The sequence below is a fragment of the Jaculus jaculus genome, chromosome 1, assembly GCF_020740685.1.
Source record: "Jaculus jaculus isolate mJacJac1 chromosome 1, mJacJac1.mat.Y.cur, whole genome shotgun sequence".
Lineage (NCBI taxonomy): Eukaryota > Metazoa > Chordata > Mammalia > Rodentia > Dipodidae > Jaculus > Jaculus jaculus.
Window position 1 is genome coordinate 165,860,956 of NC_059102.1, and position 19,458 is coordinate 165,880,413.

Below are 19,458 nucleotides of genomic sequence, written 5' to 3' on the forward strand. Positions count from 1 at the left end.
TCAGTTCCTTTAGCCCCTCCCCTCCTCAACAAGAAAAAACAGTGGCTTCCATCCAAAAACTTTATTGTAGAGTCTGTACTGGAAGCAGTCTCCAGTTCTTTGGGTTCCTATCACATGCCTATGGTCCCATTCTCTGATCCCTGGTGGTTCTGTCCACAAAGGCTTGGTCCTAGGACACCTAATTTGCTCTCATCTGTCTAGCTCTGACTATCCTTAACCCCGATAATCCCAGGGATCTCTCCCTCCCTGAGCCTTGGTAAGGAATTGTGAGTTTTCCATATTTGTCCATCCCTCCTGGTTCCCCTTCTCCAACCCCTCCCTATTTACAGGCCACTAGGCCTCAGGTAGCTCCTCCTCAGGGGGTGCCTCTTCTGGTAGAGCCTCCTCAGGTGCTGGCTTGTGGGCCACCCCTCCCTGCAGCCATGTTTTTAGCATGTCTTTCAGCCCACCAGGAAAGAGATAGCCTTGAGTCTCTCCTTCCTCATCTATGACTCCTCCAAGCCCCTCCAGCGCTGTGTGCAGATATCGCAGACCGAGGAGCACCAAAGCCTGTGGGGGAAGCAGGGGAAAGAGTAGTGGTGGGTCAGTGAGATGTGAAGACCCGGATAGGAGACAGGCGCAATTTACTGACTCACCTGCAGCAGGAAGGTGACTGCCAGCATGCTGCCCAGTGTGCTTGACAAGCCCTGCAGGTGATCTAGCAGCACCTCATGGCACCCTTGGGCCCAGAGGTTTAGATTGGGCTGTCGAGGATCAAAAAGGGGGTGGGCATAGGGGTCTGAGAGTCGGCTTTGCAGGCAAGGCCGGGGCGAGTGGGGGTTGCAGCAGGAGAAGGGCACTCCATCAATCAGGTATAGGCCTTCCACGTTGCTCTGGATTCGGCTGAAAGGGGAGAGGGGCAGGGGTGTTAGATGTCTGCACACGGGCCTAGAAGAGCCATGGGGAGTTAAGAGAAAATGATAGTAAAACTTCTTCCGCTGGGCGTGCTGGCACAGGCCTTTAATCCCAGCAAGGTAGGAGGATCACCTTGAGTTCCAGCCCACTCTAAGGATACAGACTTTCAGGTCTGCCTGGGCTAGAATGAGACCCTACCTCGAAAAAAAAACAAAACAAACTTATTACTATGCACCAAGCATGTGTGCTTAATTCCCACAACTCTTAAGATAGGTGGTTATCTGAAAGATAGAGATGGAATTGTTTACTAATGAGGAATGGGCCCAGAGTGGCATTGGCTCACACAGCTGATAAATAGCAGAGCTGTATACCCGTTCAACTACAGTAATAGCCTGTCTGGGTGAGGAGAGGTGGAGTTTGTAGGTAGCTGGAGGGAAGAGGAAAATTAAAGTAGATCACTCACTCAGTCACGTCCGGGTCACTAGGGTCCAGGTAGCGGTTGCTGACCCACTGGACTCCAAACCAGTCTTTGTAGCTATGGCGCCCGCAGCAGTGGTGCTTCAACTGCAGTTCATCCATCAGTCGTTTAGCATGACAGTGCCCAGGCACCTCTGTGTCCTTGTAGTGAGCCAAAGCAGTCCCCAGGCCCTCCTCTAGCCCCTGGTACAGATTCAGAGGCAAACCCAGGGCTAGCCCCAGGGCAAAGACCAGGAGTCCTCCACCTACAGCAGTGCCAGCTACCAGCAGTGGTCCCAGAACTCCTCGCCAGGGAGGGTATCTAGCTGCATCCAGACTTGCACGACTGGCTCCAGCTCCCCCTAGTCCTGTGCCCAGAGCCACCGCGCCCGCTGCCAGGGCAGTATGGGGCAGGACAGGGAATCGGCAGGAGGGTGCTAGGAAGGTGCCAAGGTGCCACAGCTGAACCAGGAGATGCCCGCTACAGAGGAGGGTGAGGGCACCGGCCAGTGCCAGCAACCAAGAGAGAAGCCAGAGCCCCTGTGCTAGACGGATTCGGGGTTGGAGGGGCAGGACCACGGGCAATATTGGCGCCATCTCCCATCTCTGCCCAAGGGAGTGCAGAGCAGTCGGGGATGGGGGTTGGTAGGGTCAGGATGCTGAGTCAGCCAAGCCCGGCTTCAGCTGGGCTAATGCCATCCTGACCCCAATACCCTGGGCACCCTCCCACTAATAACTCTCCGCCAGCCTCAATTCGGGATGCCTTGAGCTTAGGAGAGGCCCCGCCCTGCCCCCTCGCGGAAGTGGGGGTTTGGTCACCAGGTCCCGCTGGGCTGGGAGCTGGGAGACTCAGACCTCTGGGGCGGCCTTCCAGATCCCCTGGGAACGTGAGGGTGGGTGATCCCGGAAAGGAAGGGCCTGGCGGAGGTGAGGGGTCAGCAGCTGGCCCCGCCCCCGCCCCAGCCGCGAGGCCCGGGCAGGGAGGGGTTACCAGGCAGCCCGGCCCCCCTCCCGCGCTTCCTGGCGGCTCGGCGTCCGGCCCCTGTTTGTGCTGCTGCGCTGGGGACTGCGACGGCCCTGCCACCCTAGTCCTGGGAGCCCTGAGAGGCCCCGGGAGAATCCGAGGCCCCGGCGGGCCCCACAGGCTGCGGCCCCAGCCCCACAGTGTCCCCTCCAGGCCCTTTCCCCGCGCTCGACAGCGCCCCCGGGGGGCGGCCGGGCGCCCCTTCGCGCGCGCCCCGGGGTGCTTCCCCTTCCCCTGTCTCGAGCCATGGCCCCCGCGGCTTAGGCGCCTCCGCCGTCGCCGCTCGGAGCAACGCGGGGGCCGGATGGACGGGGCCGCGGGGCCCGGTGAGTACGAGGCGGGGCGGGCGGCGTGCCCCTTCCCGGAGCGCCGGCCCGTCGGGCGCTGCCAGTGCCGGGCGGCCGTCCGGCGGCGTGCCCGCGTGCGCCTTCGCGCCGAGCATCCTCCGCAGTGCTCCCAGTTGCCCACGACCAGAAACTCGAGACCTCCTACTGTCACCTCGGACTTCCTTAACGTCACTGTACCCTGTGTTAACTCTGTGTCCCTCGAGGTTTCTCTCCCTCCATGCGACGCTGGGCCTCTCCTCTTGGAACTCGGGATGTTCTTACTTCTGACCCCCATGCTTACCTTGGGACGTGCACCCGAAACTGCTCACACCTGATAACCTCTCCTGTCACTGGATTTCCTTCCTTCCTTGTACTCTGTCTGGTTCCTCGGTTTTTATTTATTTTTTATTTTTTTTACTGTCCTGTCCCCGCCTCTCCTGGTGTTTGGGGCCCAGTAACTGATTTTGGTGGAAATCTGAGCTAGCTGTCGGGGTGGGAGGGCGACCGTCCCTCGCACTACTGTGCTCTCGCAGTGTGCCTTCCACGGTCCTCCGCAGCACTTCATATTCTCTCCATGGTACTCCCTGTCTTTGCGGAGGCTGAGACAGCAGCAGAAAGGGAGCTTTGCCAGGATCCCTGCCTGCCCTGCCAGAAGGCGGCCTTAGATCCTCTACCACCCCCAACCCCCGCCTGGATAAACCTCCAAGCCTGGGGCTGCTCGAGAGGAGCCGTCCTGTGGACAATTGTAAGGTGCTTCTGGCCCCTTCTCCAGGTGAGGGCCCTGCTCAGGAGGCCCTGCAGTCCCTAAGTCAGAGACTCCGGGTGCAGGAGGAAGAGATGGAGCTGGTAAAGGCAGCCCTGGCAGAAGCCCTTCGTCTGCTGCGACTGCATGGTCCCTCTGCCTCCCTGCCGGACTCTGGCACACCAGCTCCTACCAGGGTCAGGTACGCTTGCCAGCCCATCCCCTCACTTCCTTTTTGGGAACTCTGGCCATCAGGTTGATTCAGTGTCTTCCCCAGCAGCCCTGTAGCCCCCCCAGGACTGCCACCTACATGCAGCCCTTCCTTGGTGAGCCGAGGCACCCAGACGGAGACAGAGGTGGAGATGGAACCATGCCCTGTACCCGCTGGCCTGAGCAATGGGCCACCGGCTCCTCAGGGGGGCAATGAAGATCCTAGTGGGATCCAGTCTGAAGGAGGAGGCAGCAGCAGCAGTGGGGCCGGCTCCCCTGGGCCCCCTGGAATCCTCAGACCTGTGCAGCCCCTTCAGCGTGCTGACGCGTAGGTGTCTTGGGATGAGAGGTAGGACTGGGAAGCAGGGCTAGGGCCTAGAAGGTATGACTTTCACCTGCTCACTCTGCCCCCAACAGGTCACGTAGAAATTCTTCCTCTTCATCTCCCTCTGAGAGGCCCAGGCAGAAACTCTCCAGGAAGGCAGCTTCCTCGGCTAACCTGTTATTGCGGTCAGGGAGCACAGAGAGGTGGGTGAGGCTCTCCCTCAACTCGCCCTGTCCCAGGCTTAGCTTCTTGACGTTCCTCTCCATCCTTCACCTCACTTCCTTGGGTCAGTGGGGTACATAACAGGAAGAAAGGAACAAGCACTCCATGGGGTACCTGTAGTATTGGGCACTGTGCTAAACTCTTACCTCCTCCATCTCATTCAGTCCCCATAACATATTTTTTTTGGGGGGGATGGGTAGGTCTCATGCTATGATTGCATTATTTTCCTTTTTAAAATATTTTATTTGGGCTGGAGAGATGGCTTAGTTGTTAAGGTGCTTGCCGGCAAAGACAAAGGACCAAGGATCGATTCCCAGTACCCACGTAAACCAGATGCACAAGATGGTGCATGCATCTGGAGTTTGCAGTGGCTAAAGGCCTTGGTGTGCCCATTCTCTATCTGCTTCTCTCTCTCTCTGAAATAAATAAAATATAAAAATATGAAATATTATTTATTTTATTTTTTAGTTTTTTGAGGTAGGGTTTCACTCTAGTCCAGGCTGACCTGAAATTCACTATGTAGTCTAAGGATGGCCTTGAACTCATAATGATCCTTCTACCTCTGCCTCCCAAGGTGTGCACCACCACACCACATTTTTTTTTAAGGTAGGGTCTCACTCTAGCCCAGGCTGACCTAGAATTCACTATGTAGTCTCAGGTTGGCCTTGAGTGATCCTCCTACCTCTGTCCCGAGTGCTGGGAATAAAGGCGTATGCCACCACACCTGGCTCCGGCATATTTTTTAAATTTTATTTTTTTATTTATTTGGGAGAGTAACGGAAACACACAGAGAGGGAGAATATGGGCGCACCAGGGCCCTCAGCACTGTAAATGAACTCCAGTCACATGCGCCACCTTGTGCATCTGGCTTTTGTGGGTCTTGGGGAATTGTACCTGGGTCCTTTGGCTTCACAGGCAAACACTTTTAACTTATAAACCATCTCTCCAGCCCAAAAATATATAAAATATTTTATTTATCTATAAGGGGAAGAGAGGGAGAATGGGTACACCAGGGCCTCAGATACATGTGCCACTTTGGACATCTCACTTTACTTGGTTGCTGGGGAATAGAACCCTGGGCTGTTAGGCTTTGCAACCAAGCCCCTTAACTGCTGAGCCATTTCTACAGCTCCTTCCTTTTTTCTGGCATGATCTCACCTTGTAGCCTAAACTGGCCTCAAACTCATGGCAGACCTGCCCAGCCTCCAGGTGCTGGGATTACAGTAGTCAGCTACCTGTCATTTTCGTGCTTGACTATTCTCTGAGCTTCAGTTTCCTCTCCCATCTCCTCATCTACTTACTCCTAGAGAGTAAGGGGACATTCTAGTGGTGAGACATAGTTGCATCCAGGTGTGTACTAGAATGTCCATTGTAACTGTATCCTTTCTTAGCCTCTATTCTCTGAAGAGGTAGTATCAATTTATCAATCAATGACAGTGATGTTGGAATTCACTTGTCACTTTCCTCTTGAGAAATAAGGTCTGGCATACCTCCTGGGTTCTTGAAAGATAGGGTTAGTGTACATTTTGGATTCACTTTGGCCCCATTTTACAAATGGGGAAAGGAAAGGTTGATTGAAGTCTGGAGGAAGGTCAGGCACTTGTGCCACCTCTTATGAACTTTGTGGCCCTGTCTTCTAATCCCCCCCCCAACCCCTCAGCAGCATCTCATTCTAGCCCAAGCTGACCTGAAACTCACTCTGTGGCCCAGGCTAATCTCAGACTTTGAGTGCTGGGACTAAAAGCCACCATATATAACTTTAATTTTTTATTCTATTTTTAGTTTTCTAAGGTAGGGTTTTGCTTTAGCCCAGGCTGATCTGGAATTCACTGTGTGGTCTCAGGGTGATCTTGAACTCACAGTTATCCTCCTAACACTGGCCTCCCAAGCGCTGGGATTAAAGGCATGAAACTACACCTGGCTTTAATTTATATTACCTTGATTTTTTTCTTTTTAATTTTATCCTATTTTATTTATTTGAGAGAGAGAGAGAGAGAGAAAGTTGGGTGTGGTGGTGCACTCCTTTAATCCCAGCCCTTGGGAGGCTGAGGCAGGAGGATTGCTGTGAGTTCAAGGCCACCCTGAGACTACACAGTGAATTCCAGGTCAGCCTGGGCTAGAGCAAAACCTTATCTCAGAAAACTAAAACTAAAACTAAACTAAACTAAACTAAAATAAAATAAAATAAAATAAAATAAAATAAAAATTAAAACTATATATGGTGGATTTTAGTCCCAGCACTCAAAGGATAAGATTAGCCTGGGCCATGGAGTGAGTGTTTCTTTTTTGCACGTGTGTATGCATGCTCACGTGTGTATGTGCACTATGTCTATGTGCCTCTGGAGGTCAGTTAGTATTGTCTTCTTCAATCATCGATCTTTTTTTTTTTTTTTTAATTATTTGACAGCAACAGACAGGGAAAGAAGCAGATAGAGAGAAATAGAGAGAATGGGCACACCAGGTTCTCCAGCCACTGCAAACAAACTCCAGATGTGTGCGCTTCCTTGTGCATCTGGCTAATGAAACGAGCCTCGAACCGAGATCACAGGCAAACACTTAACTGCTAAGCCATCTCTCCAGCCCCATCCATCTTTTTTATTGAGACAGGGTTTCTTGCTGAACCTAGAGCTTACTATTTTGTCTAGACTGTCTAGCCGGAAGCCTGTCTCCAGCAGTGGGATTAAAGGCATGTGCCACAATGCCTGGCATTTATGTGGGTGCGAGGTATCTGAGCTCAGGTCCTCTTATTTGAGGAACAAGCACTGTATCCCAGCCATCTGTCGCATGTTTTCTCTCTTTTTCTTTCTTCATTCCTTTCTTTTCTTTTTTTTTTTTTCTGAGGTAGGGTCTCACTCTACCCAGACTGATCTGGAACACACGCTGTAGCTCCAGGGTGGCCTTCAACTCACAGCAATCCTCCTCTGCCTCCCCAGTTCTGGGACTAATAGAGTGAGCCACCATGTCCAGTTTAAAAATTCCTGCACAAATTCTCTCTCTCTATTTTTTTTTCTTTTTTGGTTTTTCAAGGTAGGGTCTCACTCTAGCCCAGGCTGAACTGGAATTCACCATGTCTTCTCAGGGTGGCCTTGAACTCACGGTGATCCAACTACCTCTGCCTCCTGAGTGCTGGGATTAAAGGCGTGAGCCACCACGCCAGGCTCTGCACAAATTTTCTTTTAGAGCAAACTTCTGTTATCTATGGGTACAAATCTGGGAGATTTTTTTTTTTTTTTTTTTTTGAGCCAGGGTCTCACTAGCTCAAGCTGACTTAGAACTCACACTGTAGCCTAGGCTGGCCTCAAATTCACAGTGTGCAGCTGGCCATGGTGGTGGCACACTCCTTTAATCCCAGCACTTGGAGGCAGAGGTAGGAGGATTGCCATGAGTTCAAGGCCACCCTGAGAAGACATAGTGAAATACAGGTCAGCCTTGATTAGAGTGAAATACTACCTTGAAAACAAAACACACATACACACACACTCTCTCTCTCTCTCTCTCTCTCTCTCCAGATGCATGCACCACCTTCTGTATCTGGCTTATGTGGGTACTGGGGATTTGAACCTGGGTCCTTAGGTTTTGTTTTTTTAATTTTTAAATTTTTATTAACATTTTTCATGATTATAAAAAAATATCCCATGGTAATTCCCTCCCTCCCCACCCCCACACTCTCCTCTTTGAAATTCCATTCTCCATCATATTACTTCCCCATTACAATCATTGTACTTACATATATACAATATCAACCTATTAAGTATCCTCCTCCCTTCCTTCCTCTTCCCTTTTTTTTTTTTAATATTTTATTTGTTTATTTATTTGAGAAGGAGAAAGAGGCAGAGAGATAGAGAGATCCAGAGTGGGTGCACCAGGGCCTCCACCACTGCAAATGAACTCCATATGCATGTGCCACCTTGTGCATCTGGCTTATATGGGTCATGGAGACTCGAACCGGGATCCTTTGGCTTTTCAGGCAAACGCCTTAGCTATTAAGCCATCTCTCCAGCCTCTTCCTCTTCCCTTTATGTCTCCTTTGGTCCTTAGGTTTTTTAAAAAAATATTTTATTTATTAGAAAGATAGAGAGAAGGAGGGAGGGAGAGATAATGGGCATGCTAGGGAATTCAGCTACTGCAAACGAGCTCCAGATGCATGTACCATATGTATCTTGCTTACGTGGGTCCTGGGGAATTGAACCTGGGTCCTTTGGCTTTGCAGGCAAGTGCTTTATCCTCTAAGTCTCTAAGCTATCTCTTCAACCCTCTTTCTTTTCTTTCTTTCTTTCTTTTTTTTGTTTTTTCGAGGTAGGGTCTCACTCTAGCTCAGGCTTACCTGGAATTCACTATGTAGTCTCAGGGTGGCCTTAAACTCATGGTGATCCTCCTACCTCTGCCTCCCGAGTGCTGGGATTAAAGGCATGTACCACCATACCTGACTTTTCTCTTTTACTTTCCTTTTCTTCCCCTTCCCTTTCTTTTTTATTTCCTTGGCTCTGGGGTCATCTTAAGTGAGACTAAAAGTCTTCATCTCTTTGGGGCCCTGAAATTCTTGATAGAAACCTCACATCAGCAGGGATCACTTGTTTTGGGTGGAACCTTCTATCTGTCTTGCCCCTCCTTCCTTAGATCTTGGGACCTGACCCTAGTACTTATCTCTTCCAAATAGCCGTGGAGGCAAAGACCCCCTCTCCAGCCCTGGGGGTCCTGGATCTCGGAGGAGCAATTATAACTTGGGTATGTACAGAGGGGCAGAGGGATGAGCTTGGTTGATGATGGAATTAGGGTTTGGACTATAGGAGCTATTTTGGGGGACCTATGATGTATGGTGTGTTCTGCTCTTACTGTTTTGGAAGGGGAGCTGACTCCTCTCCTTTTCTCTGTAGAAGGCATCTCAGTGAAGATGTTCCTTCGTGGTCGCCCTATTACCATGTACATTCCATCTGGCATCCGCAGCCTTGAGGAGCTGCCCAGCGGTCCACCCCCGGAGACCCTCAGCCTTGACTGGGTGTATCCTGCCCCCTCCATTCCCATAGAAACCACCCTTCCCACTGTGGGACCACCCACCTTCCTTTTTAAAAAGTATTGCACATGTGTATGGGTGCAACAGGGACTCTTGTTGCCACAAAGCACACTAGATTCTTGTGTCTGGCTTACATGGGTGGCTTGGGAATGGCACCCAGGTTGGCAGGCTTTGCTGTACCATCTTCCCAGCCCCTCCCTGTTCCTTCTTTACAGTTTCCTCCTGGAGGGAGCCCTGTGAACCATCTTGCACCATCCTTTTGACTATGGCACTGCCAGCTAGCTGTTGTTTCTACCCTTCCCCTTTCTCCTAAACTTGATCTGACCCTTTCCTTGACCACCATCCTCACTTCAGTTATGGGTACAGGGGTCGTGACTCTCGCTCTAATCTGTTTGTACTGCGCTCTGGTGAGGTGGTCTACTTCATCGCCTGTGTGGTGGTGTTATACCGGCCTGGGGGAGGCCCAGGGGGTCCTGGTGGTGGCGGCCAGAGACATTACCGGGGGCACACAGACTGCGTTCGATGGTGAGGGATCTGGGACAGGTGGGCTTTGGTTTGGCTGGGTGTGGGAGAGCAAAAAAGACTTTCTTGGGTGGTCTTGAGAGAGACTCCCTCCTGTAGAGTATCTCCTCCCCCACTTAGCCTTGCTGTTCACCCTGATGGTGTCCGTGTAGCCTCAGGACAGACGGCTGGAGTGGACAAGGATGGAAAGGTATGGTCAAAGTCAAACATCAGGCAGACAGGATGAAATTCTAGCCCAGTTTTCCTTTACAGTCCTAACTTCTTCTCCTCTTCCAGCCCCTGCAGCCTGTGGTTCACATTTGGGACTCAGAGACACTCTTAAAACTGCAGGAAATTGGACTGGGGGCCTTTGAACGTGGTGTGGGGGCCCTGGCATTTTCAGCAGTGGTGAGCTGGGTCCAAAGCCTTTATACTCTTTTGATTTTCAAGGTGGGGTCTGTCTAGCTCAAACTGACCTGGAATTCACCATGAAGTCTCAGTGTGGCCTTGAACTCATGGCGATCCTCCTAACTCTGCCTCCTGAGTGCCAGGATTAAAGGCGTGCACCACTATGCCTGATCTTTGTCTTGCTTTTTAAGATAGGATCTCCCACTGAGGCTGAGGCCTGTCTCTAACTCATTATGTAGCTAAGGAGGACCTTGAACTCCTGATCCTCCTGCTTCTACCTCTCCAGTGTTGGGGTTACAGGAGTACACCATCATACTTAGCTAGACTCTTATTCTTTTAATTATTTTTATTTCCACTTATATTTGAGAAAGAAAGAGAGAGAGAATGGGTATGCTAGGGCCTCTAGCCACTGCAAACGAACTCCAGGAGCATGTACCACCTAGTGCATCTGCTTATGTGGGTTCTGGGGAATCAAACCTGGGTCATTTAGCTTTGCAGGCTAGTGCCTTAACTGCTAAATCATCCCTCCAGCCCTAGACCCCTATTCTTGCCTAGGACCCCACACTTTTGTTTTACTAGGAAATCTCAGAAGTTCTGGCATCCTAAGCCTCACCTAGTTAGTTCTCCAGAGAAAGGGACACATGTCAACTTCTGTCCTGTCTTAGTGACTAGCCTGTGGATTCCCATACTCACTTCTCTTCTGCTGTGCTCCTATCCTCAGGATCAGGGTGCTTTTCTGTGTGTGGTGGATGATTCCAATGAACACATGCTGTCCGTGTGGGACTGTGGCCGGGGAACGAAACTGGCTGAGATCAAGGTGAGATGAGGTAGCCTGGCAGGTATTTGAACTTGGGGTGGGGTGAGAATGGTGGAATCCAGAGACCTCCAGACCTACCAGTATATTTATCTCCTTTCTGGATGCGTCACCTGGGACAAAGCTCTGATCCTCTCTGCCTTGGTTTCTTCATCTGTGACATGGGGATTTACGGGATTATTTTTGTAATGCTTATTTATTTACTTGTGTGTGTTACACCCAGGGTTTCCTGCTGTTTCAAACCAATGTCAGTTGTATGAGCCACTTTGGATCTGGCTTTATGTGGGTACTAAGGAATTAAATCCAGGCAAGCAAGCACCTTTAACCACTAAGCCATCTCTCCAGCTGTTTTTTTTTTTTTTTTTTTTTGAGGTAGGGTCTCACTCTAGACCAGGCTGACCTGGAATTCACCATGTAGTCTTAGGGTGGTTGTGAACTCACAGCGATCCTCCTACCTCTGCCTCCTGAGTGCTGGGATTAAAGGTGTGCGCCCGACGTGCTGTTTTTGCTTTTTTTGTTGAAGTAAAGGTCTCACTCTGGCTCAGGCTGGCCTGGAATTCACTGCACCACCAAGTTCGGCTGTTTTGTTTGTTTTTCTCACAGTGTTGAGGTCAAAATTGAGGGCTTGAGCTGGGCGTGGTAGTACACGCCTTTAATCCCAGCACTCGGGAGGCAGAGGTAGGAGGATCACCATGAGTTCTAGGCCACCCTGAATTCCAGATCAGCCTGGACCAGAGTGAGACCCTACCTCAAAAAACAAAACAACCAACCAAACAAAAACAAAAACAACAACAAAACCTAAGCAAGTATTCTACTATTGAACTATAGTCCCCAAGCCTGGGACTAGAGCCATGACTGAAAGGTTTTCCTAGGGCTTCTGTAGGCCAGCTATTGGGATGAAAATTGAAGAATCAAGGAGACCCAGGTCTAGTGACACACAAGCCTTTATACCCCAGCTACTTCAAAGTCTGATGCAGGATGATAGGAAATTCAAGGCTAGCCTGGGCTATTGAGTGAGCTTACCGGCCTAGGCAACTGTCTCAGCCAGGTGTGGTGGTGCAGGCCAGCCTGGGCCAGGGTGAGACCGTAGTTTGAAAAACCAAAACAACAACACACTGTCTCACAGAGTAACAAGAAGGCTAAAGATATAGCTCCATGGTAGAGTGCTTACCTAGCATGTACAAGGCCCTGGGTTCATGGCCTGGGAAGAAGGCTGAGCAGTTAAAGGCAGCCCTAGGGCTGCAAAATAACAACAACAATAATAAGCTGGAGCCGGGTGTGGTGATGCATGCCTTTAATCTCAGCACTCAGTACCCATGTAAACCAGATGCAGAAGGTGGCACATGCATCTGGAGTTCATTTACAGCAGTTGGAGGCTGTGGCACACCCGTTCTCTCTTCTGTCTCTCTCTGCCTCTCTCAATAAATAAAAATAAATTAAAAAAAAAAACTTGGGCTGGAGAGATGGCTTAGCGGTTAAGCGCTTGCCTGTGAAGCCTAAGGATCCCGGTTCGAGGCTTGGTTCCCCAGGTCCCACGTTAGCCAGATGCACAAGGGGGCGCACATGTCTGGAGTTCGTGTGCAGTGGCTGGAGGCCCTGGCGCGCCCATTCTCTCTCTCCCTCTATCTGTCTTTCTCTCTGTATCTGTCGCTCTCAAATAAATAAATAAATAAATTAAAAAAAAAACTCAACAAACAAATCTGTCTCCATCTCTCAAGTGCTAAGTTTACAGGCCTGCACAACCATGCCTGACTTTTTTTCTTTCCCTTCTGTTTTCTAAGACAAGGCCAGCCTTGTCTGTAGACCAGCCTGGCCTGGAACTCCCTATATATCCAAGATTACCCTTGAAATTCCAGGAGTCTCCTGCCTTAGCCTTCTGAACACTGGGATTACAAACATGTGCCACCACAGCCAACTCTTTCGTTTTTGTTGTTTTTTGGAGGCAAGGTTCCCTCTAACCTAGGCTGGCCTCAAACTCATGGCAATCTTCCTGAGGGCTAGAATTAATGGCATGTATCACCACACCTGGCTCTACAACCAGTTCTTTTTTTTTTTTTTTTTTAAGTATTTTATTTATTTATTTATTTGAGAATGACACAGAGAGAGAGTGCGCGCGAGAGAGAATGGGCGCGCCAGGGCCTCCAGCTACTGCAAATGAACTCCAGATGCCTGCACCCTCTTGTGTATCTGTCTAATGTGGGTCCTGCGGAATTGAGCCTTGAGCCAGGGTCCTTAGGCTTCACAGGCAAGCACTTAACTGCTAAGCTATCTCTCCAGCCCACACAACCAATTCTTGACTTAATTTATTTTGATTTTTCAAGGTAGGGTGTCACTCTGGTCCAGACTGACCTGGAATTAACTATGTAGTCTCATGGTGGCCTCAAACTCATGGCGATCCTCCTACCTCTGCCTCCTGAGAGCTGAGAATAAAGGCGTGTGCTGCCACGCCTGGCCCATTTTGATTTTTTGAGGTAGTTTCACTGTCACCCAGAGTGACCTGGAATTCACTGTAGCCTAGGCTGGCCTTGAACTCATGGTTATTCACCTTCCTCAGCTTCCTTAGAGCTGGGGTTCAAGACAGGAGCCACCACACTTGGCTTAGGATCTGGAGGTTAAGATCATCCTTGGCTAATTAAGTACTTAGAGTTCAAAGCCAACCTGTGTTACACAGTACCCGATCACACACACACTCACAGAATATTAAAACAGTCTAGGAAAACGATGGTGCTGAGGGCTTAAGGTGGCTAAATCAAGTGTCTTCCTTCCTCCAGAGTACAAATGACTCAGTTCTGGCAGTTGGCTTCAGCCCTCGTGACAGCAGCTGTATTGTCACCAGTGGGAAATCTCACGTTCACTTCTGGAACTGGAGTGGTGGAGCAGGGGTTCCTGGGAATGGGACCCTCGCCCGGAAACAGGGTGTTTTTGGGGTGAGGTGTGGATAAGTGAAAGGTGGTGGGGAGGGCAGAATGTGTAAGAAGGATTGGTCTGAGTATTATAGCCAAATGCTCCCCAATCCCTTCCCTCCATTTTATGACATCTAATCTTTGCCTTCTCTTTGCCTTTTGCCCCCTTGTCCTCCTCCCCCACCCCAGAAATACAAAAAACCCAAGTTTATCCCTTGCTTTGTGTTCCTTCCTGTTGGAGACATTCTCACTGGAGACTCAGAGGGCAACATTCTCACCTGGGGCCGCAGCATCTCTGATTCCAAGACTCCAGGCAGGGGCGGGGCCAAAGGTACGTGGTTAGGTCTAGCACTTGGTCTACCTGAGGGAACGGGGAGAGGGCTTCTTGTCTTTTACCTTGAGAGTTTGTAGTTCTCCGGGGGACTGGTAGAAGGGTTGAGGGGCAAAGGAGAGAAAGCTGGACTTTGGGTCTGTCAGATCTGGGTTCATAGCTCAGTTTTGCTACTGGTTGTCTGGCTGGTGGGAACATGCTTCTCTAAGCTGTATTGTCAGTCACAAGGCTCAGAGATAGTATTCTGCAGGTTTTCAGTAGTTGGAGTTATTGTCCTATTGTCATGGCCTAGGCTTCCCTTTCTGTTCTTCCCTGCACTCTAAGAGCATAACCTACCTGGGGCTTTACCAACAGAGACCTACGTGATTACAGCCCAGGCCCATGCTCATGAAGGTTCCATCTTCGCCCTGTGTCTCCGGCGGGACGGGACAGTATTGAGCGGTGGTGGGCGGGACAGACGGCTAGTACAGTGGGGGCCTGGGTTGGTGGCTCTCCAGGAGGCTGAGGTGAGAACTGGACTAGGGTCAAGGGAGGGAGAGGAAAGGAATGGGCAGTGGGCCCTGACATTATGTTTCCCACCCTGTAGATTCCAGAACACTTTGGAGCAGTGAGGGCCATTGCTGAAGGCCTGGGCTCTGAGCTTCTGGTGGGAACCACAAAGAATGCATTGTTGAGGGGAGATCTGGCCCAGGGCTTCTCCCCTGTAATCCAGGTTGGGAGACCAAATGCTGGGAGGAAGAGGTAGGGAAGAGGTGCTGGGTAGAGGCAGTGATGACAGGTATGTTCTTTTGTAGGGCCATACAGATGAGCTCTGGGGACTCTGCACACATCCCTTCCAGAACCGCTTCCTCACCTGTGGCCATGACCGGCAGCTCTGCTTATGGGATGGGGAGGGCCATGCACTGGCCTGGAGCATTGACCTAAAGGTAGCTATCCAGGTGGTCCTGGTCCCCATGCCATACCTACCATGGCTCCCTAACATTTCCTTCTTCACCTGGCATTGCCAGTTATACTGACGTGACTGTTCTGGCTGTCCAGATAGGAATTCTGTACTGGTAAGAATGATGCCCTTGCTTCTGATCTGGTGTTGGCCCAGCAGCTAAATGTTTATTTGTAGCACAGCTAGGGACCTCCCTTCTGGTGATTAGGTGATTTCAGTGTCTTTCCCTCACTAGGCTCCAGTGACCCTGCCTCCCTTTGAGACTCCTGTCCCCTCCCTTGTCTCCTTTGGAGGAGCCTTTGACATTGTCAAGACAATGAGGTGGCCATCTTAGTTTTCCCACTAGAAGGGGTCTTTTTTTTTTTTCTCCAAGGTAGGGTCTCATTCACTCTAGCCCTTACTTACTCTGTAGTCTCAGGCTGGCCTCAAACTCACAGTGGATCCTCCTACTTCTTCTTCATGAGTGCTGGGGTTAAAGGTATGCACCACCATGCCCGGCAAAAGGCATCTTGGTGATTCCCCTTTTCTCTCTCCAGGAGACAGGTCTTTGTGCTGACTTCCACCCCAGTGGGGCCGTTGTGGCTGTGGGACTGAACACAGGGAGGTAAGAGAGCACCAGTAGTCCTCTGAAGGAAAGCAAGGAGGTCTGGGAAGGGTTCCTGGTAATGGGGAAATGGACGAGAGGTGATCAAAGCTGCTTAGCATTCCAACTGTGCCTTTCCATGCTTGGTGCTTCTTTGTGTAGTCCAGGCCTCTCCTCCCCTGCTGGGGTGATTGTCCCTACACCCTCCCCAGCAACTCCCTCTGAGCCTAGGAGCAGAAAGGGTGGCAGCCTAGGATGGGGAGGCAGTGGGACTGGGCACAAAACAGCAGGGAGGCAACAGGCTTACCAGATCTCCAAGGCCCTCGTGGAAGGACTGTAGTTTCTGACGTATTTTCCAGGAGGCCTCAGACCCCTTCAACTTTTATCTGCCCTTAGCTGCTTCTTGCCAGCCTAAGGAAGCAGCGCTGGCCTCTCTTCAACATCACAGTCTTTCTGAGGTTCTGACTCACTCCCTCCTCACCCTCTGCCCATAGCCTCCCTGAAGGTCACCTCATATTCTACCTTTTTGATTCTCTCCCTCCCTCCAGGTGGTTGGTTTTGGACACAGAAACCAGAGAGATTGTGTCTGATGTCACCGATGGCAATGAACAACTCTCAGTTGTCCGGTATAGCCCAGGTGGGCACCACTCCCACCCTGTACACAGATCCTTTTCTGGGCCTTCTCTCTCTGAGTAACTCTCTTTGCAGATGGGCTGTACCTGGCCATTGGTTCCCATGACAACGTGATCTACATCTATAGTGTTTCTAGTGATGGTGCCAAGTCCAGCCGCTTTGGCCGATGTATGGTGAGGACTGGGTGGAGGGCAGGTCACCTTGATTGCAGGTATACTCACAGGGACCTGGTGGAGTAAGAGGCTGAGGATGGGGCATGGTCTTTATATTGTTAAGTTCTTGGTCCTTGTTCCCAGGGTCACTCCAGCTTCATCACTCACCTTGACTGGTCCAAGGATGGGAACTTCATCATGTCCAATTCTGGAGACTATGAGATTCTTTACTGTGAGTGGTGGTGAGGACATGAGGAGAGAATTGAAATGGGTCTTTTTCTCTTTCTTTTTTTTCATTTGTGGGTGTGAGGGGTTGGAAGTTGGAACAAGGTCTTACTACCAAGTAGTTCAGGTTGGCCTGAATATTGTTATGTAGCCCAGTGTGTTTTTGAATTTATGATCCTTCTGTCTTGGCCTCCTGAGTGCCAGCATTATAGCTGTGGGCCTCCCCACTGGGTGCTGAGGGAGGCATCTAGTCCGGCGGGGATGAATACTAGTGGAAATGCAAGCAGAAGGGCTGATAATCAGATATGGTGGTGGAGATGGGGAGAAAATGGAGGTGGAATAACACAAAAATAGGAAACACTTTGGTTGGAAAACAGTTTTATACCATATCCTCTTCCCACAAAGACTTGAGGAAGTTGGAAGGTACATCAAGACAAGATTGTTTTGGTAGTTTCTGGGATTAGGTATGGAGGGGCTGACTTTACAGATGAAGAACTGATGAGGAACTGTAGAATTTCATTAAGTGGCTAAGGCAGGAAGATAGAGAAGTCCAGGCCAGTCTAGGCTAGACCATGTCTCAAAACAAAAACAATAATTAAGCTGAACATAGCGGCACATGCCTTTAATCCTAGCCCACAGAAGGAAGAGGTAGGAGGATTGCTGTGAGTTCAAGGCCAGTTTCAGATTACATAGTAAATTCCAGGTCAACCAGGGTTAGAGCTACTTGGAACACCCCCCCCCCCCAAAAAAAAACAACAACAACAACAAAATAGGGTTAGCAGTTAAGGCACTTGTCAGCAAAGCTTAAGGACCCAGGTTCAATTTCCCAGAACCCACGTGTCTGGAGTTCATTGGCAGTGTTTAGAGGCTCTGGCCCGCCTATTCTCTCTCCATTTCTCTCATAAATAATTACATAAATAAAATATTGTAAAAACAAACAAACAAACAAACAAAACCTGGCCAGGCGTGGTGGTGCACGCCTTTAATCCCAGCACTTGCAAGGCTGAGGTAGGAGGATCTGGCTGTGCGTCCAAGGCCAGTCTGGGACTACAGAGTGAATTCCAGGTCAGCCTGGGCTAGAGTGAGACCCTACCTCCGAAAAACAAACAAAACCAATAAACACACAGGGGAGTTTCATAGTGGTGTGTGTGTGTGTGGGGGGGGCTACCTGTGATGAGGTCACAATTTCAACTGAGGCGAGTGAGACCTGAGTTGAGTGGGGCATCCTTTGCCTAGGGGACGTGGCTGGAGGCTGCAAGCAACTAAGGAATCGCTATGAGAGCCGAGACCGGGAATGGGCTACCTACACTTGTGTCCTGGGCTTCCATGTCTATGGTGAGCAGCGATACAGGGACTCAGACCTCCCTGGGAGTTGGGAAGTCCAGGCTCAGGATGCTACGCATGTGTCTGTGGGGTGGGCATCAAATCTGCAGATCCAGCCCAGGAAGCCTCTCTGGCCCTTGGTACTAAGGACTGCCTGGAACGTGGCCAGTGGTGTTCCATGGCTGCCTGAGAGCCAGTGCACCTCTGGGTCTGGGCTGGCAGGCAGGCGGTCTGGCTGAGGCCACCTGCTGTGTTAGGTGTGTGGCCAGATGGCTCCGATGGGACCGACATCAACTCCCTGTGCCGCTCCCACAATGAGCGCGTGGTGGCCGTAGCTGATGACTTCTGCAAAGTTCATCTCTTCCAGTACCCCTGTGCTCGTGCCAAGGTGAGGCCACTGGGGGCTGTGGATTGTTGCTACTGGGCGGGCAGGTCTCAAGGCTTTGCAGACATCCTAACGAGACTTTCTGTCTGGCCCAGGCGCCCAGTCGCATGTACGGGGGCCATGGCAGCCACGTGACCAGCGTCCGGTTCACGCACGACGACTCATACCTCGTCTCGCTAGGCGGCAAGGATGCCAGCATCTTCCAGTGGCGGGTGCTGAGTGCTGGGAGCCAAGTGCCGGCTCCCGTCACGCCCTCTCGAACTCCATCCCTGTCCCCAGCCTCCTCCCTAGATGTGTGATCCGCCGCTGGACAGGATCGGCTGGCCCTGCAGTGTGGCCACACCCTGCCCGAAACCCCCAGAATCAAGGGCAAACCTCGCCTGAGCTGACTTCGATACATTCCCGATCGCGCATTTCTCTGGAGGGGGCGGTTGTGAATCGTTCCCTTGCACACACTGTACAGGCCCGCTGGTTGAGCCAGGCAGCCCCCACCTGGGCTCTGACTCCCGTTGCCTGCTGAGGGGCAATAAAAAGAAAACAAAGTCGCCTCCCAATGCTTTTGTAGGGCAAGGCGGGAGCCTCAGGGACCTGTGGGTGAGGATGAAGGAAGAAAGTGGAGGGCGGAAATGATGAGCAGAGCACAGACCAAAGATGCAAATAACAGGCAAAGCTGCTTGCAAATAATCCCGAGGAGCGCGCGGTCTCAGTCACAGTCGCAGCTGCCGGGACGCCTGAGCGCAGAGTTAAATCCTGCCCTACTCCCGCCCTCGGGGGAGTGGCCGAGGTACGACGGAAATAGCCGAGCGCGCGGCCGCGGCTGATCGAAAGAAGCCGAACTTCTTCCGGAAGTGGCCGATCTGCGGGGTCTTGCTCTCCGACCTGAGCCGAGCGCCGGGCCTTGTTCTCCGGATCAGCCGAAGGTGTTCCGGAAGGAGGCGAGCCGGGACTCCGGCAGGGCAGGCTTTCCCCCTGCCGGGCAGCGCACGACGTGTGGTGCGGCTCCGCTAGGGTGTGGAGAGCCGGAACCTTCCCGCGGTCCTACAGGAACCG

At 51.2% G+C, this 19,458-nt stretch overlaps 2 protein-coding genes across 7 annotated transcripts; one reads left to right on the forward strand and one right to left on the reverse strand.

Moving 5' to 3' along the window:
* Nucleotides 1-46: 46 nt before the first annotated feature.
* On the reverse strand, nucleotides 47-2,274 carry Rom1 (retinal outer segment membrane protein 1). Its single transcript, XM_004656546.2, has 3 exons — nucleotides 1,358-2,274; nucleotides 636-882; nucleotides 47-549 (listed from the first exon to the last, which is right to left on the reverse strand). The coding sequence occupies exons 1-3, from the start codon at nucleotides 1,945-1,947 to the stop codon at nucleotides 334-336; spliced, it is 1,053 nt and encodes a 350-aa protein (XP_004656603.1). The 5' UTR covers nucleotides 1,948-2,274; the 3' UTR covers nucleotides 47-333.
* On the forward strand, nucleotides 2,229-18,953 carry Eml3 (EMAP like 3). 6 transcript variants are annotated; one of them, XM_045151386.1, is made up of 22 exons: nucleotides 2,229-2,243; nucleotides 3,473-3,644; nucleotides 3,720-3,980; nucleotides 4,070-4,180; nucleotides 8,857-8,924; nucleotides 9,074-9,197; nucleotides 9,565-9,735; nucleotides 9,853-9,922; nucleotides 10,009-10,119; nucleotides 10,841-10,936; nucleotides 13,705-13,860; nucleotides 14,026-14,167; nucleotides 14,522-14,673; nucleotides 14,754-14,879; nucleotides 14,962-15,093; nucleotides 15,644-15,711; nucleotides 16,239-16,327; nucleotides 16,399-16,496; nucleotides 16,620-16,707; nucleotides 17,937-18,035; nucleotides 18,281-18,411; nucleotides 18,504-18,953. In XM_045151386.1, exons 2-22 carry the CDS (start codon nucleotides 3,538-3,540, stop codon nucleotides 18,705-18,707), a joined length of 2,604 nt encoding a protein of 867 aa, XP_045007321.1. In that variant the 5' UTR covers nucleotides 2,229-2,243; nucleotides 3,473-3,537; the 3' UTR covers nucleotides 18,708-18,953. The 6 variants fall into 6 exon arrangements, with proteins under 6 accessions (XP_045007321.1, XP_004656601.1, XP_004656600.2 ...); XM_004656544.3 differs by lacking the exon at nucleotides 2,229-2,243 and adding an exon at nucleotides 2,592-2,700; XM_004656543.3 differs by lacking the exon at nucleotides 2,229-2,243 and adding an exon at nucleotides 2,606-2,700 and having other exon boundaries at nucleotides 18,391-18,411.
* Nucleotides 18,954-19,458: the final 505 nt, after the last annotated feature.

Excerpts from the sequence above, each read along its gene's own strand:
- Eml3 (XM_004656543.3), top strand. The coding sequence starts at position 2,679 with ATGGACGGGGCCGCGGGGCCCG. Across the intron at positions 9,923-10,008 it reads GAGTGGACAAGGATGGAAAG|CCCCTGCAGCCTGTGGTTCA; the intron begins GTATGGTCAAAG and ends CTCCTCTTCCAG. Across the intron at positions 14,880-14,961 it reads GCTTCTCCCCTGTAATCCAG|GGCCATACAGATGAGCTCTG; the intron begins GTTGGGAGACCA and ends GTTCTTTTGTAG.
- Rom1 (XM_004656546.2), bottom strand. The coding sequence starts at position 1,947 with ATGGCGCCAATATTGCCCGTGGTCCTGCCCCTCCAACCCCGAATCCGT. Across the intron at positions 883-1,357 it reads AGTGACCCGGACGTGACTGA|CCGAATCCAGAGCAACGTGG; the intron begins GTGAGTGATCTA and ends CTCCCCTTTCAG. Across the intron at positions 550-635 it reads CAGTCACCTTCCTGCTGCAG|GCTTTGGTGCTCCTCGGTCT; the intron begins GTGAGTCAGTAA and ends CTTCCCCCACAG.